The sequence below is a fragment of the Camellia sinensis genome, chromosome 13 (genome assembly GCF_055761805.1).
Source record: "Camellia sinensis isolate YWXY chromosome 13, ASM5576180v1, whole genome shotgun sequence".
Classification (NCBI taxonomy): domain Eukaryota; kingdom Viridiplantae; phylum Streptophyta; class Magnoliopsida; order Ericales; family Theaceae; genus Camellia; species Camellia sinensis.
Window position 1 is genome coordinate 129,923,318 of NC_138973.1, and position 22,529 is coordinate 129,945,846.

The 22,529-nt window shown below is 40.4% G+C and overlaps 1 protein-coding gene across 1 annotated transcript; it reads right to left on the reverse strand.

The window, feature by feature from the left end:
• Positions 1–9,027: 9,027 nt before the first annotated feature.
• Positions 9,028–12,117, reverse strand: LOC145805712 (uncharacterized). The gene is made up of 3 exons (XM_082900895.1): positions 10,510–12,117; positions 10,298–10,398; positions 9,028–9,913 (listed from the first exon to the last, which is right to left on the reverse strand). Exons 1-3 carry the CDS (start codon positions 12,115–12,117, stop codon positions 9,028–9,030), a joined length of 2,595 nt encoding a protein of 864 aa, XP_082757021.1.
• Positions 12,118–22,529: the final 10,412 nt, after the last annotated feature.

The following is a 22,529-nucleotide window of genomic DNA, read 5'->3' on the forward strand; positions in this document are numbered from 1 at the left end:
TTGTTTCAGTTGTGGCCAGCTAGGACACATCAGTAGTTCTTGTCCTTGGTGTGTGAACTCTTAGGGCATCTTAGGGTTTGAGAATGACCAGTTTTGGCAGTCTAGTAAGGGACTGTAATGATGGTAGTATTGGTGGAGTAGTTTCATTTTGGTTATTTTGTTTTATAACCGATGGGTTATTATTTTATAATCGAATGTTATTGTTTTGTAAGCAATATATTTTGGGGATGTTGAAACATCATGACTATTTTCTTATATATGTATGTTTGCTCGTTTATTCCTATGGATTGGAGCAGGTAATGGCATTGAAGTGGGCTAATGTGATGAGTTCTATGTTCGACCGTGTTTTGGTTTGAGAAGGTGATGGCTGGTAAGCCTTATTTTGAATTAAGGTGGTTATCAAGTAAAACATGTTTCGGTCGGGGTTGCCTTTGGGCGAGTAGAGTTATACTTGTCGGGTGTGTGTAGTTTTGTTGAGTACTCCTTATTGGGTTTTATGTTAGTGGTAGAAGTTTTGATCTATTATTGTGAGAGTTCTTGGAAGAGATGTGAAGTGTGATGAGCATTAGGTTATGAATAATATATTGTGTTATTTTCGAGAGTGAGAATTGTTGATTTTGATCTTTGGAGTATGTTGTTTGAGTCTATAGGTGTTGTGTGCATTTGTTGGGGTTATGTTAGGGTACTTGTTCAATAAGTGTTGGTAACTAGTAGGTTGGCCTGGAGAATTAGTGTTCGGTTTGAACCGTGTAATGTGTGGTGGTATGGAATGTAGGATGAAGGGTTGACCTTGTCAGTCACCAAAGATTTGGGGTGTGTGTTCATTCTTTATTAGATTTGGTCTTACTACGTGTTAGTGGTGGTGTTAAAGAGTGGTAAACTCTTGTGAGTTGGCTCAGTGCGAGAAAGTAAGGTTATGTGCCTTGCTTGTGTTGAATCCGATGGGGATTGAGGGTACATTGGAAGAATGAGGAGTAGTGCCGAAGTAGCCTGCTTGGTGTTGAGATGAGATATGGTGTAGTACGTAATGGTAAGTTACTTATCATGGTGTGTACCGGTGTATGGTTGGTGGTTGTTTGTTGATGTGTCGTAAGCGGATTGGTCATAGGACTATCCCAGGAGGTTGCCTCGATGTGGCAATGGTGCATTTATTGTGTTGATAGAATGGCCTATGTTCGGTAGTATTGAATCACTTGAGTGTGTGTGTTCGTTGTTTGGTTTGGGAGTGGAACTCCGAGTAATGTAGTGGGATTGTATAGTGCGAGGTGTTTGACTGCCACGGGTGTATGTGTGAACTAATTTGAGTGTATGGGTTGTGTGTTTTGGTCTTTAAGAGTCCAACTCGGACGCATAAATGGATTGAGGATGTAATTTCCATATAGGCATGGGTACGAAGAGTTAATTGGAATTAAACTTAGTATAGGTTGACCTTGAGAAATCGGGTGTGATTCAACGAATAGGTGAGATTGTGTGAAGAGCTCCATCTCGGAATTGGTATATTTGGGCAATTTGTCAGTGTTGATGTTGAGTTAGGGAATAAAGTAGTATATCAAATGTTTAGAGGCTAGTGGGAGATTGTTGTGTAGTTACATGGTTGGTCGGTATCCAGGTTGGTTAACATATAGTCACCTCGGGAATAGGTTGGAGTTGAACGGTGTCATTGTGTGGCATGTAAGTCCCGTATGGACATTTAGGATGTTGTTTTGAGTTTGTGGTAACCTGTTTGGAGTTACGGTTGTAAACTTTGGTCATGTGAACGCTTTTACGCCATTATATGATTGGTGGTTATTAAATTTCTTTACTCATGTTATATTGTTGTTGTTGGCACTTCAAAATTTTTCCTGGGACTTTTTTGTCATGAAAATTGGTGTTGATATTGTGGCGTCACCATGGGTGTGTTGGGTTTTGTTAGGTGACCATGCTATGGTTCACCGGAGAAACGCTAAGAAATGATTTTAAGGAAAACATAAATTTCCTTTTTGGTATTGCGGCCTTGGAGGGTGTCTTTTGAACTAAATCGGTTTTGGTTGGAAATGTAAGTTTTTGGTTTAATAATAATAATAATATAAATAAATAAATAAATAAATAAATAAATAAAAAATAAAAAAGCTCAATCTAACAAATCATGAGAATAAAAGGGAGTTTTGAAATACAAATGACACTTTTGGTTTTCGAAAAATGGCACGGTTTTGGAAATCTTTGGGTTTTGTAGAGGAAGTCGGAAAAGATACTTTGGTTGTAGGCGGTGCGAGATTGACTACCTTTTTAGAAATATGGTATTTCAGGAAAATGAATAAAAGAAATTTTCTTAAACCTAAAAGGGGTTGTATTTTTCTAGTATTGTGGAATGTCTCGTGATCTAGCCTAAGTTGCTAGTTACATGTTAGATAGTTATTTTATTAGGAGCTTAGACTTTATCGGAGGTTAATGTGTTGCAGTGTTGTCTGTTTAACATTTTTTATTTTGCATTATTATTTTACAAGAGTTGGCTGAAAGCCTTGTGTGCAAGTGGTTCCCTTATTTTCTGTGTTTGAGTGTTAAGCACTCAGTGGGGATTTGGGTATTGTAGGTAGTCGAGGCATGGTGGACGTCTTAGAATTCGAGTTGTTGTTGTTGCTATTGTTGCTATTGTCGTTGTGTTGTTGTTGTTGTTGTTGTTGTTGAAGGTGGTTGTTTCTTGTCTCATAAATCGCCGCAAGTTATGTCAGTCGGAGAGACATCTCTGCTTTTTTTTTTTTTTTGGTTGGTTGCCCGAGCGTCTTTGGAACCGCGAGATGTTGGACCGGGATCCGGAAAGTTATCCCAATGGAACTAGACTCGGGTTGGTATTGGATTCTCTTTTTGGTTAGTTACCACCTTGTTCTAAATTTCAGGCAGATAAGAATGCCTTGTATGAGAGAGACCGGTTTAAGTTTTAGATACTTGGGGTTGAGTCATGTGAAGCAAGACATTTCTATTGGTTAAAGTGTTGTGGCGACAAGACGGGGTTAAAAGGCCACTTGGGAGTGTGAGACGGAAGTCCGTGAGAAGTATCTGGACTCATTTGTTGATGTTTGAACGTGTATTGAAAACTTTATTATCTTAATGTAATATAAACATTGTATATGTTTTCGAAATGTGAGTTGTATATTCAGTATTAAAAACTTGTTTATCATGTTAATGAGAATGGATGACTGGTGGATGGGTCATAGTGATAAATTTGAATTACTATCATTGTAGTAATTGGTTTAAGCATGGTTTCAATGTTTGGTTTAAAATTTCGGGGACGAAATTCCTTAAGGGGGGAGGTTATAGTGATTCTGGTTTAGACCTGACCTATTTAATGTTTTGGATCTAAGTTTCATTGTCTTATATAGTTGTTCATGTCTTGTTTCCCCTTATTTCTCTTTAAGTTTGGCTATTGGAATGTGTTGATTGCGTTTGGAACAGGTTGGTAGCTTGTTTTTCAAACTGTTGTTGCCTAAAATTTTGTTTCTTCGCTCAAGCAACACTTCTTGCGCTCGAAGAGTCTTTCTGAACTCTCAATACTTTTGTAGGTTTGCAAAACTACTAGGAGGTAGTATTCTTCGCTCAAGCGAAGCTTCTTACGCTCGAGCGTTGTTGGCTTGAGCAGCCCTTCTTGAGCTCGAGCGGTGGTCTTCTGTCTGTAAAACTTCTGGGAGTTGGTATTCTTCGCTCAAGCGAAGCTTCATGCGCTCGAGCGATGCAACTCATTGTGTCTGGTCGCTCAAGCGACACTTCTTGCGCTCGAGTGATCTGCGCGGATATCAGTTTGTAAAAAGCCACATTTAAGTCACTTTTCTGTTTCTTTCTCTCTCTAAACATTCTAAAAATCCTATACCTACAATTTCTCTCTCTAGCACTCTACTTCTCTCTACAAATATACCTAGATCTATTGAGTTCTTCACCCATGTCCCTTTATTAAAAAGGTAAAGCACGCCGTGGGCTTCCTTTTCATCCGAACAAAGTTGGGTTTGGGTATAGTTGAAGTTTCTTTACTCTTTCTCTCATCTTCTAAGCTTGAGGTAGGGATTCTCCGCACTTTCTTATGATTTTTAACTTAGATATTTGTCTTTATAAAACAACATTGTGATTTGGAGCACTTTTGGACAAACCTAGGGTTTGGCTTGATTTCAAAAGAAGGGTTCTCAAATGCTCTGTTGGAAATGATTAAAAGAATGTATTTATTGTTGAGTTATGATGGAATAGTGGATTTTTACCTTTGAAATTAGTTTATAAAGAAATGGGGGTTACCCTAAATATATCAAATGTTGATGTCGAAAGGATAAGTGAAAATGATGTTGGAAATATGGAATTAGGTTGATATTGACGAGGATTGTGGAGTTGGATATGTATTATCACTGGCATCTTGAAATTTGGAAAGTTTATCTTTATTAAACATTGTTTATCTATTTAGAAATATCTGTTTTGGGCTATCGGTGGAGGATAACTATGATTGTTGTAGAAATTGCATGAGAATTAGGAGAATTGAAACTATTGTCTCATCCATTTGTATCGAGCATTATTTCATATTTATACATTGGAAATGTTCATCGTTTTGAGAAAATGGGTGAAAGTGGAGAGTATGTGTCGTCTCGTTGAAATAAGTTGGCTTGAGTATCCATGGTAAAAGTCCTAAAAACAAAGTGTATACATGGATGCCGGTTTACGGTTTCCCGCGGACGTAATTTCCGTGAAATGGAAATAGTAGTGCTTGCAGAGCCTACATTTACATGGGTGCCGGTTTATGGTTTCCTGCAGATGAAATTTTCGTGAAATGGAAATAATAGTGCTTGTAGAGCCTACGTTTACATCGGTGCCAATTTACGGCTTCACATGAACGAAATTTTCGTCAAAAGGTTAAAAATGTTTTGAGATTCCCAAAGTGTGATTCACTGCCATGTTTTCTAATGTAAAGGAAGTGATTTATGAATTCTGATATTGACTTGGCATTACATGGTTTTGGAAAAAGATATAAAATGTTTTGGCACGAGCATTGAATAAGCATTCACTTGTATCTTTGTTAAGATTCATATATTGTGTTGAATTATTTATACAGGGCTTTGGCTCACCTTACGTGGGAAAAACATTTTCAAGCACTGATGATATGCCTCCGCTAAGGCAATAGCATGGAAGGACTTGGAGCAAGAGCTTCATTTTGTTTGATTATTGTATATGTTTTGTACCGGCCAAGGTGTAGACACCCCATTTTTTACCGCCCTTAAGACTTGGGCGCCACTGATTGGTTACTTGATGGTGAAAGATGTGCAGTGCAAAGGTTCGATTTCTTCAGCAAGAGGAGCGTCAAATTCCAACTTCACACCCCCTTTTTGGACCAAAGCCTTTTGACTAAAATGTTTTTTTTTAGACCTTAAAACCCTCTCTTTCAAAATAGTTTTTGAAAAGAGTTCCTGTCACACCCCAAACTTGCCCCTAAAAGTTCGGGCATGACCCAATCAAAAACAGACATATAACCTAGTATATATAGCATATGGGGCCTTGACGGAAGCACAAAATATTAGAAGAATACAAAACCAAACAAACTCCATTGAGCTATTTCTAACATGCCAGGATCTTATACATTACATGCACCATAATGGGTTGATAGAGTCAAAAAAAAACATTCCTTAGCAGTACCTATACACAAGCACATATACAGACCCAGCCCTGTAGTCGGGCGTATAACAAAAACATTGTTGAAGTTATATACATTCAACCTTGGAAGGATAGCCAAGAAGTGAGCTAATTATCTTAATAAACTTCACAAAATAAGTGGCCTCATGAGTGCTTGGATGCATGAAGGTTGACAAAAGAAACAGGGCGTCATGGGTTAGGATTGACCACCTGGTTGGTTGCCTACAGAAACAGACATAACAGAAAGTGAGCCGGGCTCAGTGAATAGTAATACATAAATGAAATGATGCTTAACTTGAAACAAGACGTATATCAATACATATGAGAATACAAAGATTACAAAGTTAGCCTGATTCTGTATTCAACTTATAACGGCCTTAGGCCTAATCTTGAACATAACAGCTTGACATATCACATTCTTGAATCATAATGGCTTGAAGCCCTTGAACATGGTGGCACAAGGCCCTTAAACATGATGGCACAAGGCCCTTAAACAGAGTGGCACAAGGCCCTTAAGCATGATGGCACAAGGCCCTTAAACAGAGTGGCACAAGGCCCTTAAACATACTTATGCGAACTCAAGAGGTGTCTCACACGGATTCTAGAGGTGGCTCACATCGTAGCACTTAGTTCCGTGTAGCACTTTGTTTCGTATCATAACAACTTACATTGAATGGCCGTAGGCCCAGAGTCTTATAGAAGGAAGGTATTTTATCTTTCTCATTTCTTTCTTTACATACTTGGAACATACTTGAACACTAACATACATACTTGAAATATGAGCATAGTTGCATACTTGAAACATTAACGTAGTTGTGAAAATGAAATGCTAATGAAAATCGTTATCCATATGTAAAGCGGATAATGATATTACTACTCACAGTGTTGTGATGATGAACTTGTTCCTCCCGGAGTGTGCCCTGCACACATTCAACCTTTAGAGTTTAGTTTCTTTTTCATATCAGATTACTTTCTGTTTCGTTTTACTTCGAAGGAATTTATACATATTAAAAAGGCATCAAATACATATTCCGACAACATTAGAGGGTTCTACATGCAAAACGGGGCGATCCACGTTTTTCAGCATGGGCCGCACGTGCGGCTGTGAGCCCCGCACGTGCGGCAAGCTCTCCCGCACGTCGCACGTGCGGCAAAATGCCCCACACGTGCCTTTTAGACAGTGGCCAAGCCCCTGTTTTTCACCATTTCCCGCACGTGCGGCCATGACTCCCGCACGTGCGGCAGCACCTCCCACACGTGCGGCCATGACCCCCGCACGTGCGGCGATTCTGCTCAAAATTGTCCGAAAATTCCTTACAAATCCCATCTTTTGGTACATCCTCACAAGGCTCATTTTAACATTTTTAGTTGACAATACATAACCTAAAATTCATATTACAAAGGCTTCAAATACATACATTAAAGTAGATAAACACTAGTTCTTGAATTCTTAACTATGATCAACATATATATAAGGTAAGTTCTTCATGATCTTTCATGAGAAAGAAAGAAATCAAGCTAAGTTCTCCACATACACACATAAGCAACTTAGTTCAAGCTCATCCAATGGATAAAACATGATTCAATTACACCTTGGGTTCAATTATCATGGTTGTATCATCCTCAAATTCAAGAGAGGAATCATAGAAGTTAGACAAACTTACCTTGAGTTAAGATCTCCCAAAGTCTCTCTAGATTACTCAATCTCTAGCCTTTAGTGAAACTCCCTTCTCAATTCTCTCTACTCTTACTCTCACTATCCTTTTCCATGAAATGTGTTGAACTATGTTCAAAGCTCAAAGAACACACACACACACACACACACACACACATATATATATATATATATAAGGGCTAATAAGACAAAAGTCAATCGTTTGAACATCCGAAATTGAAATTTCCCAAAAATGCTTAATATTACCTAAAAATTATGCTGATTATATATGTGAAATCAATTTCAGATAATTAAGCCTCTAAGGCTTCCAATTTCTGATCTAAGTATTCTCATGTAACAGATACTTTTCTTATTGAACAGATAGACATCCTTAATCATATGGTTTACTTACTTAATTTAAATTTTCCATAGGATTCCACAGTAAGCATTCAAAATCACAAAATAGGATCCGAAAATATAACAAAGAACATGTACGAGGGTCGGGTTATTACACTCTCCCCCCCTTAATAAGTTTGGTCCTTCAAACTTGTCTTACCTTAGGGTAGAAACAAATGTGGATACCGATGTTGCATTTCCTACTCTCTTTCCCAAGTTGCGTTGGTTCCGTAATGTTCTTGCCATTCTACTTTTACCATTGGAATTTCTCGATTTCGTGATTGTTTCACTTGCCGATCCAAAATGCGGATTGGTTTCTCCTCATAAGTTAACTTATCATCTAGTTCAATTTGGTGATGATCAATAACATGAGACGGATCCGCAAGATACCCCCGAAGCATAGAGACATGAAACACATTATGTACTTGACTCATATGTGGTGGGAGAGCAACCTGGTAAGCTACCGGGCCTACTCTTTCCAAAATTTGAAAGGGACCAACATAACGGGGGGCTAACTTACCCCTTTTCCCAAATCTTGGATGGCCTTTCATCGGAGTAACTTTTATAAAAACATGATTGTCCACTTCAAATTCCAAATCTCTCCGTCGGTTATCCGCATAACTTTTTTGTCTACTTTGAGCTGTTTTTAATCTTTCCTGAATAACTTTAACTTTTTCAGTTGTCAACTGAACAATTTCAGGCCCTAGCAAGGTTTTGTCTCCAACTTCAGCCCAACATACGGGATAACGACATGGTCTTCCATACAAAGCTTCATAGGGTACCATTGCAATACTTGAATGGTAACTATTGTTGTATGCAAACTCTACCAGCGGTAGATGGGTTTCCCAACTTTCTTGAAACTCTAGCACACACATCCGGAGCATATCTTCCAGAGTTTGTATTGTTCTCTCAGATTGACCGTCAGTTTGAGGATGGAAAGCTGTGCTGAACTTCAATTCTGTACCCATGGCTTCTTGTAAACTTTGCCAGAATCTAGAAACGAACTTTGGATCCCTATCCGATACAATTGAGACCGGTACACCATGCAGCCTTACAATTTCATTCACATAAATGACCGCCAATTTATCTGCATTGTATTGAGTCTTCACTGGTAGGAAGTGGGCGGACTTAGTCAAGCGGTCGACAATGACCCATATAGAATTCATACCCCGAGGTGTTCGTGGTAATCCCACAACGAAATCCATGGTCAAATGTTCCCACTTCCATTCCGGGATTGGAAGGGGTTGTAATAATCCTGCTGGTCTTTGATGCTCTGCTTTTACTTGCTGACACTGCAAACACTTAGAGACGAAGTCGGCAATCTCCTTTTTCATGCTTGGCCACTAAAAATTTTGTTTCAAATCCCGGTACATTTTGGTACTTCCCGGATGCATGGAAAATCTTGAGGCGTGTGCTTCTTCCATCAATTTCCGTTTAAGTTCCAACACATTGGGGACACATACTCGGTTTTGAAATTTGAGTACCGAATCCACTAAACTGAACCCCGATTGTGGTTTTGTCTCTAACTCATCACATACCTTCTTTAGAATGTCATCCTCCATTTGATGTAACTTAATCTCTTCAAGTAAGGTTGGTTGAGCCATTACTGCTGCTAAGACTGTCTCCTGTCCATGTATCTTGAACTCCACTCTCATTTTATCCAACTCATTTACCAACTCCCTTTGCTCTGTAAACAGGTTGGCCAAATCTCCCATATTTTTTCGACTAAGGGCATCTGCAACCGTGTTGGCCTTACCAGGATGATAATAGATTTGTAAATCATAGTCTTTAATTAACTCTAACCACCGACGCTGCCGCATGTTCAATTCCTTCTGGGTAAAAAGGTACTTAAGGCTTTTGTGGTCGGTGTAAACTTCGCAGGTAGTACCATACAAATAGTGCCGCCATATCTTTAAAGCAAAAACCACCGCCGCGAGCTCAAGATCATGAGTGGGATAATTCTTTTCATGGGGTTTAAGTTGTCGTGAAGCATAGGCAATAACCCTTCCACCTTGCATAAGCACACACCCTAATCCTTTATGGGACGCATCACTATAAATTACAAACCCTTCGGTGCCAGACGGTAAAGCCAGAATTGGAGCTGTGGTTAATTTCATCTTCAATTCCTGAAAAGCAGATTCCCGCTCTTTTGACCATTCAAAAGCAACTCCCTTTCGAGTTAATTGTGTAAGTGGCCCAGCAATTTTGGAAAAATCTTGAACGAATCTCCTGTAATAACCAGCTAACCCCATAAAGCTACGTACTTCGGTCACATTGGTAGGAGTCGGCCATTTCACAATCGCCTCAATTTTGTGTGGATCAACAGAAACTCCTTCCTTTGTGATAATATGCCCCAGAAATGCCACATCGAGTAGCCAAAATTCACATTTCGTTAGCTTTGCATACAATTTCTTTTCCCGGAGGGTTTGAAGAATTAAGCGAAGATGGGTCTCATGAGCTTCCGTACTCTTTGAATAAATGAGGATATCGTCAATAAAGACCACCACAAATTCATCCAAATAGGACTTAAAGACGCGGTTCATCAAATCCATAAAGGCTGCTGGGGCGTTAGTAACTCCAAAGGGCATAACCAAAAATTCATAGTGACCGTACCGGGTCCGAAAGGCTGTCTTCTCAACATCATCAGCCTTGACTTTTAATTGGTGGTATCCAAACCGTAGATCAATCTTAGAAAAGACCTGTGCCCCTCGAAGCTGATCAAATAGGTCATCGATTCTTGGTAATGGATACTTATTCTTGATTGTGACTTTGTTAAGCTCTCTATAATCAATACAAAGTCGGAGTGTTCCATCCTTCTTCTTTACGAACAAAACTGGTGCACCCCACGGAGATACACTCGGACGAATAAATCCTTTGTCCAGTAAATCTTGCAACTGCATTTTCAATTCTTTCATCTCAACTGGCGACATTCTATACGGAGTTTTAGAAATGAGTTGAGTTACCGGTGCTACTTCAATTGTAAACTCAATTTCACGGTCTATTAACTGTCCTGGTAATTCTTCTGGAAAGACGTCCGGAAATTCGCAGACAACTGGGATCATGTCGGTATTCCCATTCTCCGCTTGCCTCTCTAGAACACTGCATAAATACCCCTGACACCCTTTCTGAATTAATTTACAAGCCCTTGCTGCGGAAATTAAATAAGGTAGAGAAGTCACTCCATGTCCCTGAAAGGTAGACTCTGATTGTCCCGGAGGGTGGAAACTGATTTGTTTAGTCAAACAATCTATAGTTGCACCATATTCACCCAACCAGTCCATTCCCAGAATAATATCAAAATAGGCCATGTCAAGAGGCAACAGATTGGCATATACCCGGATATCCCCAAGTTGGAGTTCACAAGCAGCATATACAGAAGTACAAATCACAGGGCCTCCCAAAGGTGAAGACACACACAACATATAAGACAATTTTTCTTCAGTTTTATCTAAATTAGGAGCAAATAGTTTCGACACAAAAGAGTGGGTGGAGCCAGAATCAAATAATACATGAGCGAAATGACCGTAAACGATAAATGTACCTGACACCACTGTTGCCGCATTTTGCACATCTCCTGGAACTAATGCGAACACCCTGCCTTGTCTTGCAGTGTCTTTATTATTAGTGGGTTTAGCAGCTGTCTTGGTGTTGGAAGTTGGTGCAGACCCCGCTGAACTTGTAGTGGTTCTGTTATTACTTTGTTGATTTCTTTGAGGGCAATCCTTGATCAAATGACCCGTCTTACCACACTGAAAACAGGCTCCAGACTTCCGATAGCACGTTCCACGATGCTTCTTCCCATATTCCGGACAAGTCGGTATTGAATCCTGACTAAGGGTAGAAGTATTTGAACTCCCTAAAATCTGCTTCTTGTTTGGGGGAGTAGGTGATCCCTTCGACCATTGAGTATTTTGCCTCTTCCCTTTCCATTCCGAGGTTCGACTCTGAGTAGCGAGATTTCCTTCCGCTATAACGGCTCTTTCCAACACATCAACATAAGTAGGTAACTTCAACATGTTGACCTTATCCAGGATAGCGCTCCGCAATCCCCCTTCAAATTTGCGCGCCTTCTTATAATCCGTGTCCACCATATGAGGTGTGAACCAAGCTAATTCCGCAAATTGGGCTTCATATTCGGCGACGGTTTTGTTCCGTTGCCTGAGAGTTTTGAATTCTGTTACCTTCTTATCCCGCATGCTTTGAGGGAAGTACTTGTCATAAAGCAATTCTAAGAATCTGTCCCATGTCAATCCTTGGTGTACAGTTCTCGTAAGCATCCACCATCTGCGCGCCTCATCCTCAAGAGTAAAGGCAGCCAGTTGCACCTTTTGAGCTTCTGTGCAGGGAAAGACTTCAAATAACTTCTCTCTTCCCAACACCCACGCCTCAGCTTTCATTGGTTCTATTCCTTCTTTGAAGGATGGCGGTTTCATCTTTTTAAACTCCTTAGTAAGGGTGATAGTCCGGTCTTCAACATGGAAATCTTGTACTGCCGGTGGAGGTACCGGTGGTGGGGGTGGTTGTTGTGGCTGTTGTTGTTGTTGCCGTAGGGTCTCTGCCATTTCCATAATCATTCTCTCCATTCTATCCAGCCGTGCAGAAGTAGCATCTTCTGTCTCTTCTGTCCTTGTCCTCACCATTGCCTACACAGTAAGCATTTATACATAATAGACATATTTCAAAAGTGTTAGAATTATCAGAGTAGACTTAACGTTGCCATCGCTCTTTCATATATTTTCAGGATGTCATGCAAGATGCCTAAAACTTTTCTAGACACCCTAAAGCCCAATGGTTCCGTGTGTGAGATAGCAACTCGTGCTCTGATACCACTTGTCACACCCCAAACTTGCCCCTAAAAGTTCGGGCATGACCCAATCAAAAACAGACAAATAACCTGGTATATAGCATATGGGGCCTTGACGGAAGCACAAAATATTAGAAGAATACAAAACCAAACAAACTCCATTGAGCTATTTCTAACATGCCAGGATCTTATACATTACATGCACCATAATGGGTTGATAGAGTCAAAAAAAAAACATTCCTTAGCAGTACCTATACACAAGCACATATACAGACCCAGCCCTGTAGTCGGGCATATAACAAAAACACTGTCGAAGTTATATACATTCAACCTTGGAAGGATAGCCAAGAAGTGAGCTAATTATCTTAATAAACTTCACAAAATAAGTGGCCTCATGAGTGCTTGGATGCATGAAGGTTGACAAAAGAAACAGGGCGTCATGGGTTAGGATTGACCACCTGGTTGGTTGCCTACAGAAACAGACATAACAGAAAGTGAGCCGGGCTCAGTGAATAGTAATACATAAATGAAATGATGCTCAACTTGAAACAAGACGTATATCAATACATATGAGAATACAAAGATTACAAAGTTAGCCTGATTCTGTATTCAACTTATAACGGCCTTAGGCCTAATCTTGAACATAATAGCTTGACATATCACATTCTTGAATCATAATGGCTTGAAGCCCTTGAACATGGTGGCACAAGGCCCTTAAACATGATGGCACAAGGCCCTTAAACAGAGTGGCACAAGGTCCTTAAGCATGATGGCACAAGGCCCTTAAACAGAGTGGCACAAGGCCCTTAAACATACTTATGCGAACTCAAGAGGTGTCTCACACGGATTCTAGAGGTGGCTCACGTCGTAGCACTTAGTTCCGTGTAGCACTTTGTTTCGTATCATAACAACTTACATTGAATGGTCGTAGGCCCAGAGTCTTATGGAAGGAAGGTATTTTATCTTTCCCATTTCTTTCTTTACATACTTGGAACATACTTGAACACTTAACATACATACTTGAAATATGAGCATAGTTGCATACTTGAAACATTAACATAGTTGTGAAAACGAAATGCTAATGAAAATCATTATCCATATGTAAAGCGGATAATGATATTACTACTCACAGTGTTGTGATGATGAACTTGTTCCTCCCGGAGTGTGCCCTGCACACATTCAACCTTTAGAGTTTAGTTTCTTTTTCATATTAGATTACTTTCTATTTCGTTTTACTTCGAAGGAATTTATACATATTAAAAAGGCATCAAATACATATTCTGACAACATTAGAGGGTTCTACACGCAAAACGGAGCAATCCACATTTTTCAGCATGGGCCGCACGTGCGGCTGTGAGCCCCGCACGTGCGGCAAGCTCTCCCGCACGTGCGGCAAAATGCCCCGCACGTGCCTTTTAGACAGTGGCCAAGCCCCTGTTTTTCACCATTTCCCGCACGTGCGGCCATGACTCCCGCACGTGCAGCAGCACCTCCCGCACGTGCGGCCATGACCCCCGCACGTGCGGCGATTCTGCTCAAAATTGTCCGAAAATTCCTTACAAATCCCATCTTTTGGTATATCCTCACAAGGCTCATTTTAACATTTTTAGTTGACAATACATAACCTAAAATTCATATTACAAAGGCTTCAAATACATACATTAAAGTAGATAAACACTAGTTCTTGAATTCTTAACTATGATCAACATATATATAAGGTAAGTTCTTCATGATCTTTCATGAGAAAGAAAGAAATCAAGCTAAGTTCTCCACATACATACATAAGCAACTTAGTTCAAGCTCATCCAATGGATAAAACATGATTCAATTACACCTTGGGTTCAATTATCATGGTTGTATCATCCTCAAATTCAAGAGAGGAATCATAGAAGTTAGACAAACTTACCTTGAGTTAAGATCTCCCAAAGTCTCTCTAGATTACTCAATCTCTAGCCTTTAGTGAAACTCCCTTCTCAATTCTCTCTACTCTTACTCTCACTATCCTTTTCCATGAAATGTGTTGAACTATGTTCAAAGCTCAAAGAACACACACACACACACACATATATATATATGTATATATAAGGGCTAATAAGACAAAACTCAATCGTTTGAACATCCGAAATTGAAATTTCCCAAAAATGCTTAATATTACCTAAAAATTATGCTGATTATATATGTGAAATCAATTTCAGATAATTAAGCCTCTAAGGCTTCCAATTTCTGATCGAAGTATTCTCATGTAACAGATACTTTTCTTATTGAACAGATAGACATCCTTAATCATATGGTTTACTTACTTAATTTAAATTTTCCATAGGATTCCATAGTAAGCATTCAAAATCACAAAATAGGATCCGAAAATATAACAAAGAACATGTACGAGGGTCGGGTTATTACCGTTCCTACGATGTTCCGACGCTCGCATTTTATTAAATGTTGCGCTTTTCAGTAAACCGAGCAAAGACAAAGTGGAAATGCATGAAAGAGAGGTGAACTCTTTCAAAAATCTTTCAAAACACCTTATTTAGGGGTTTGGAGTTGAAGAAAAGCAGAGAGGAGGGAAGAAACCAAGTTTGGGAGAAGTTTGGCATGAATCTGGGTAGGATCGAAACTGAGCAATCTTCACTCAAATGAGCATAACCTTTTTCACAGTTGGAATTTTTATGTGAGACTGCCACCATTGGAAAGAATACTTCAAGGGCTTCAATTTAGGCTCAAGAATGACCTGCAAAGGAGTCCATATGAAGGAGTTATGCCCGTTTGAAGTTGGGCCCAAAAAGCAGATTTTTCTATCCAACCAGAGGTGGAAGTTTCTGACCATGAATGGGATTTTTTTGACCATGTTCCGGCCATGAATGGTCAATTCCGACCCCCTTCCATCCAAGAGTGTCCCATGCTGGCCAACAATGATTAAGTGCCGGCCAACAATGAAAAAGTTATGGCCATTGATACCAGAAAGCAGTTTTTGGCAGATATTTTTGCTCCAGCTGTTCCAGCTATCTCTCTTGAGATATTTTCGACCTAAGGCTCTTATATTGCTATATATCGAAGCCATATATCATATATTCAAGGGTTAGAACATTTTGGGAGTGAAATTTTGGGAGCCTCTCTCTCTACATTTCTCCCTCTCAAGAACCTTTGTGCATAAAAGCTTATAAGTGTAGATACACTTCTCCTTTGCCTTTAAACCCTTAATCAAAGTTGTTGATCCTTGGGCTGAGGTTGCTAGAATGTTTTCTTAGAGCTCGTTAAGGTGGTTTTGACTTGGTTTTATGGCCTAAAGTGTGCTTGGCTTCAAGAGGTATAACTTTGTCCCTTTAAGCTTGTTTTAAATACTTGCTTGGCCATCTTTTTCCACCATTTCAGGGCTGTTTTTCAACTGTAAAAACCTCTGATTTTGAGGTTCTAAAATGGTGGTTTAAGCCTTGTTTGGTTAGGGGGGTGTTTCCTCCATTTTGCTTCTTGGCTTGTAAAGCCTTTTGAGTTTTCTTTCAAGCTTTCCAAACAATCTCTTTTTGGCCTTAAAACCACTGAATTCTAGAGGAATTTTAGTGGTGGAAAGCTTGTTTTGAGGCCCAAAATGGGAGGGGATAGCCTCCCCTCCTTGTCTCCTTATGTCATGCCTTGTTAGGATTACAAAGTAGCATGTTTTTCTAGCTTATCTTAGCTTATTTCCAGTATATTTTTGCCTTTGATTTGGCATGTTTTAGGACTGTTTTGGGCTGGTTTGGTCCTTCGAGCTTTGCTTTGTAGGCTTGTAGTGCAATTGTGCTAAATTGCCTAACATGTGCTATTGTTTTAGCCTCTAGGTCTAGCCTTTCTTGACTTGTTTCAAGCATGTTTTAAAACTCCATTTAGGCTATTTTAGGACTATTTTGGGTTGTTTTGGTCATATAGCTCATGTATTGCATAGCTATAGTGCCAGTGCCTTAGCTAGCTTTGAGTTTTAGGGCCTCTAGCATGCTTTTCTTGTGATGTTTGCATGATATAGCATCATTTCTCATGTGATTTCAGAGCATATATCACTGTCATACTCTAACATATATCACTCTTTAATTGTGTTTGAGAGTTGAGCCTTATGCCTTGTTTATGAGCCAATACATGAGCATGTTTTTCTTGCTTTTCATGCTACCGTCTTAGCTCATTTTAGCCACTGTTTTGGCATGTTTAAGCTCTGTCCAGAGCTGGTTTGGTCCTTTGTGCTGGATATTACATGCTTCTAGTGTAATGCACTTCACTAGTTTTTGATGTTCAAGTCTCCTAACATGTTGTGCATTTGTTGATTGCATGATTTAGTGTCTTTAGCATGCCATATCAGCACTGAATATCTACAATCTTCCTCTATGCTTCACTTTTGAATTTGATTTTGAAAGTGGTCTTAAGCCCCTTGTTGGCTTAAGCATGGAATTGAGGCTCTCATGCCTAATAGTTTTAACCTTCTCTTGAGGGTTTCTACTAACCAACAGCATGAGGTTTTCTACTAACCAACAACAAGAGGCTTCTTCCATGCTTAAGGTGCTTGTGGCTGAGGCCATCTTTCTAATTAGAGAACTTTTCACATTGGACTTAGCTGGTTGATGAATGGCTCGGTAATGTAAAAGGAGTAAACAAGAATTGAATCAAGTAAAACATGTCAAGATAAGCATGTTGCATTTGTGCATTGCATTGTGTTCAATCGGACGTTACATTGAACACAAGGTGAATTGGTCCATTTGATGCTCAAAGTGATGAAAATGAGCTGATTCCCTTTATCTCTATTGCCTTTGATCTTCCATGATAAGGTAGTGGTCTTAGAGTCTTGCTTGTCTTGCATTTATTAAATTGTATCAAGTTGGATCTTTGGCCATCATGCATTGCATGCTTGATTGATGGTTTTGGATCCAATAGTGCCTCTCCCTTGATGTTTTAAAATGATAAGGAGTGGCACAGTACATACATGCCCTAGGGAGACCCTCTATTTTCTCTGTTTTGTGCTCTGTTGCAGTTTGGTGTCATAGCACACCAGTGGCCGGCAGTGCCACACTGATGGGCGGCACCCTTGCATTGTTGGCCGGCAGATGGCCGGCAGCAACTCCTCATGGCCGACAGGCCACTGGTGCACTCCCCAATTTTGTTTTGGTAAGTTTCAGCAGAGAGTTCTTGAAGACACCCTGCAAACAGAGCCTCTAAAGAGCAAACCGGAGAGCTTTTTGGGGCAAAAACCGAGCATGCATCTGTAGACACCCCATTTTTGACCGTCCTCAAGACTTGGACGTCACCATTGGAACACTTGGTGATTACCTTTGTTTGTGTTCGTCTTGAGTTCCCGGAGGTCTCGGTTGCGCGCCTTGCCTCAGGACCTCTCGACTCGACCGTGTTGTGTCTGGTTTTGCACCAAACACTTGTGTTTTGCCTTGAAGGGGCAGGGAATGCCTTGTGAGGCATCCCTACACATCACCGGCCATGGCTTGAGGCCACCGGCCAGTGATTTTATGCCATCGGCAATGTATATTGCCGGTCGGCACTCTTTATTGCCGGTCGGCTATTTATTTTGCCAAAATGGCAATTTTGAATGGCTGATCACTGTTCATCTACTTTTGGTAGATATTTTGTGCCAGCTGTGATAGCTGGCACCCACTCTTCTCCCCTCCATACACGTGTATGGAGGGATTTCTCTCTTGACAAGCTTATTTGACAAGCTTTACAAGAGAGAGCTCTATAAGAGAGAGTCTCCTCTCTTGGATTTAGGGTTAGACAATATTCTTAGAGAGCTTTGATATTAGGGTTAGGAATTTGTACTATTCCATCTCTATATTTCCCTCTCTTGAGCTTAGTGTGTGTGTTTTGTCTTACTTTTGCTCACAAGCACCCACCATTACACCATCTCTTGGAGCTGAGGCCTCTTGAGGGTTGTTTTGGAGGTTTTGAAGCTGGTTTCAACCTAAAGAAGCTGCTGGAGCTCCATTGTTGAAGAAAGTCTTCAAGGGTAAGAAACTTGCTCCTTTTTACCCCTTTCTTGCATTGTATTTTTGCCTACCTTGCAATTGTTTTTGTGTTTAGTATATAACATAAAAAAGTTCTATTTGTAGGCCCTCTAAATAGTTGGTTTAGAGTGTTTTGTGGTTTGAGCTTGTTTGACCCCTCTTAAGCCTTGTAAGGCTCCATTTTGTGCCATTTTGTGTAAGCTCCGAGACCTTGGTGTTTGGGCCTCCTCACCACTAAAATCTTGAGGGATTTCAGAGGTGAGGATGGTGCCTTGAGGTCCCAAGAAGGAGAGGGCCACCCCCTCTCCTTGTTGTCCTTGAAAAGGACCATTTTTGGCCTCTTGAGGGAGCACCATGTTTAGGTTCATGTTGACCATGCCTTAGCTGATTTTTGTGCTTATTATGTCATAATATGCCTCTGTTTTTAGTTGGTTTTGGTACACCATGCTTGCTTAGCATACATGCCTTGTAATGCCATTTTGTTGCCTTAACATGCCTTAGGTTGTAAACCATTATTCTTGCATGTTTTAGGCTTAGCCTTGTGAAGCTTTCGTGCTTATTTTTCCATGTTTAAGGTCTGTCCTTAGCCATTTTGGTCAACCATGGCATGCATTATATAGCCCCTTTGCATCTTTGGTTTGTTGGCCTTAAGTGTATGAGTGTGTTGCATGCATCACTTGCTTCGATTTAGTGGGTTGGGATCATTTTCCATGTTATTTCAGTCCCTTTGATATGCTTGTATGCTTGCCTTGGACACCTCTTTAATGCTTTGAAAGCTTATGTTGTATGCTCCATGTTTTGGCCCTTGTGCATGCTTTTGAATTTGAGCCACTTAGACGCCATCTAGAGGGTCCCTTTGCATGGTCTAGGTCTGCCTTGGACCTGTTTTAAGCCTTCTTGGCCTTGTGAGGCTCGGTTGGCTTAGCCATGGTTTAAGTCCCCTTTGACTTGCTTTAAATGCTTGGACCATTTGCATGCTAATGTTTGCCTTGTTTAAGTTGGCTTGGCACCTCTTATAGGATGATTTTCAAGGCTTATAATGCATACCATATATCCATGATTATTCCCTTTTAAGTGTGCTTAAAAGTTGTCCTTTGATGCTTAAGCGTTAGGCCTTAACATGTGCATGTGTGTATGTGTGTTTGGTCCCATTTTCTTAAGCTCTTGGCCACTGTTTCGGACCTAACTTAGAGCTGTCCAATTAGTGTAAGTCCATCCCTTGCATGTCATTCAAGTGTTGTTACATCATCCCATGTTTGCATGCTTTGGTTGCACATGTTACATGCTTGAAATCACTCGCATTCGCCTTGCATTCCATTGGTCAAGCTGCTAGCATGTTCCGTGATTGGATTACATCTTGCATGTTCTAGTGGTTTGCATAATTGTGGCATGCTTGTTTGCTTTGTTACTTAGGTTGTGTACCTAATGTGCATTGCATGTTTGTATGCTCTCCCTTATGCCATGTTGCATATTAGCTAACATGCTTAGGTTGCATCGCACTAAACATACATACCTTGCCTCTTGAAGTCAAGTGATAGAGGTTGGGCCTTTACGTGCTTATTTGGTTTGCATTTCATTTGACATGAAAATGCACAACATGGTCTCTTGGGCCACCACACATTGAAATGCGCGATTGACGGTCTGAGAACCAAGGACCATGTCCCTTTGAGTCAAAAACATGATAAGGGATAGGATTGGTGCATACATTGCTTGAATTGCATTGCCATGCTATGCCTTGCCCTCTGCTGCTGTCAATTGCAGGTTCTGCTGACATTCTTTGCCGACCGGCAGTGTTTAGTGCCGACCGGCAATCCATCCTGGGCCGATAGCTTCATCAACAGCCGATGATCACATCTTGCTGCCGGTGGCCATTCTCCTCAGCCGGTGGTGTCTCCCAATGTCCAGGGAAGCAATTCTGAGACTTCGGAAGTTTTCAGAGGGGCAGAGCAGGGAAAACAGAGGCAGCTTGCGCATGGCAGTGGACTTCCGAGTAAGACCCGAGCACGCGTGCATTGAGCCCTCTTCCCGAGGCCCTTTTTCTTGCTTTCTTAAATTAATTAATTTGTTTAATTAATTTAGTTGGTCTGTAATAACTAATTAGCTAGGATAGTTAATTCATTATTCGAATTGTATTATTCTTTCGGTCCCTCCGAGCGAGGGCAAATCTGTAATAAGTGTGGGTGCGTGTGTGCATGTCTTCCAACCCCCACTTCTTTCTTCCTTTTACTTACTTGCTTTTGATGGTTAGTAATAGGTCATGTTTAATTTAGCATACCTTATGCTATGCATGCGTGCATCATTCATCAGTATTGCATGCACCAGGCTCGGCGCATCATGCTAATTGCATTAGTATTTCAAATCTAACTTAAATACATGCTACTTGTGCATTTTCACATGTCATTCATAGACTAGCTGAGCCTACTCTAGTGACATTCTGCATGCGTTGCATTAGACATTTAAACATGAACTAGGATCATGCATATGATTGCTAACAAGTTCTTTGTTTTGGCATGGAGTACGATGTAAGTATTTTATACTTCAGCATCCTTGCATCCGTATGAGTGCTGCCATGATAGCATGATTACCATGAGGCTAGCTGCTTATGTGATATAACTGCTTGAATGCCTGTGGGTGAAGGTTGGGTTGCCTGAGTTGGAATAGCTCATTGAAATCCGTATTTTAGCCTACTTGTGAGTAGCAAATTCCAAAACATTTTTTTTTCAAAACAAACGGATATGCAATGCTTATTCACAAATTAGGCAATCTAGTCTATACTTTTATGCTGTGCGCATAACATAGTAATTCTAGGCTAATAATCGGGATAAGAACACATAACGTTTTCAAAAACGGATATCACGGTTAGTAGAGGCCGATCTTCGGATCGGGCGAGAGGGGGTGCTCATAGCTGACCTTCCCCGATCGTACCCTAACTCCCGAGCCGAGGCAACTTTGGTGATGACGGGCGCGTGGCCTTTGGTACCGAGTCAGGGTTTCCTAAATTCCCCCTTAAAAAATATTTAGGTGGCGACTCTGTATCTGGCAAAGCAGTCCATGTTTGGCACTTCTTTTTCAAAAATCTGTTTCTCAAAACGATTTGCCGGATTTGGACTCTTTGGTTTAGATTAAGAACCGTGACACAAATCGAGTCTGAACTGTAGCGAGGGCCCCGCACGGGCGCGTCTACAGCATCCTCTTCTTCTTCGAACAGAGCTGGAGCAGCTTAGTTTAATGCTTAATTGATAGTTAGCATCAATTTGTAATTTAATTAATTTGTTTAATTAGTTAAAGTGTTGTAATAATTAAGTAGCTTAGCTTTGCTATTTCTTTATTGGTTTGTAATAATTAGTCTAATTAGCTTAATTAGATTAATTAGCTTAGCTTATATTAGCTTAGCTTATTCGGACCCTCCTCTGCGAGGGCGCATTGTTGTAATAAGTGTGCGTATGTGTATGCATGTCTTCCAACCCCACGTCTTTCTCCCTTTTACTTAACCGCTTTCAATGGTTAGTTTAGGGTCATGTTTCGATTAGCATACCTTATGCTTGCATGTTTGCATCATCCATTTGTCTTGCATGCATCGGGCTCAGCGCATCATTCAAACTGCATCGTATTTCAATACCTATTTGAATACGTGTATCAAACTGTTGCATTCATATGCCATTTTAGATAGTCGAGCCTATTTAGCTGCATTTTGCATGTGTTGCATTAGGCATCTTGTATAGTTAGGATCATGCATATTTCTAACTAGCTTTTTGTTTTGGCTTGGAGTACTCTGTAAGTTTTATGCTTTAGCATCCTTGCATGAGTGTGAGTGTTGCCATGATAACATGCTTGCCATGAGGCTATTTGCTTAAGTGCTTAACTGCTTGAATACCTGTGGGTGAAGGCTTGATTGCCTGAATTGGAACAACTCGATGATTGTCAGTTTTAAGCCCACTTTGCGAAGTGGCAAAATCATGTTTTCAAGCCCACTTGAGAGCGGCAAATCCACGCTTTAGCCTATTTGCGAGTAGCGCTTTCAAACCATTTTCATAAACAAACATGAGTTACTTTGTTCCAACTTGAGCGATTGAGT

Coding starts and splice junctions, on each gene's coding strand:
- LOC145805712 (XM_082900895.1), bottom strand. CDS start 12,117: ATGAAACCGCCATCCTTCAAAGAAGGAATAGAACCAATGAAAGCTGAG. Junction 10,399..10,509: donor GGGGTGCACCAGTTTTGTTC/GTAAAGAAGAAG, acceptor CTATTTGATCAG/CTTCGAGGGGCACAGGTCTT. Junction 9,914..10,297: donor AAGACAGCCTTTCGGACCCG/GTACGGTCACTA, acceptor TGGTTATTACAG/GAGATTCGTTCAAGATTTTT.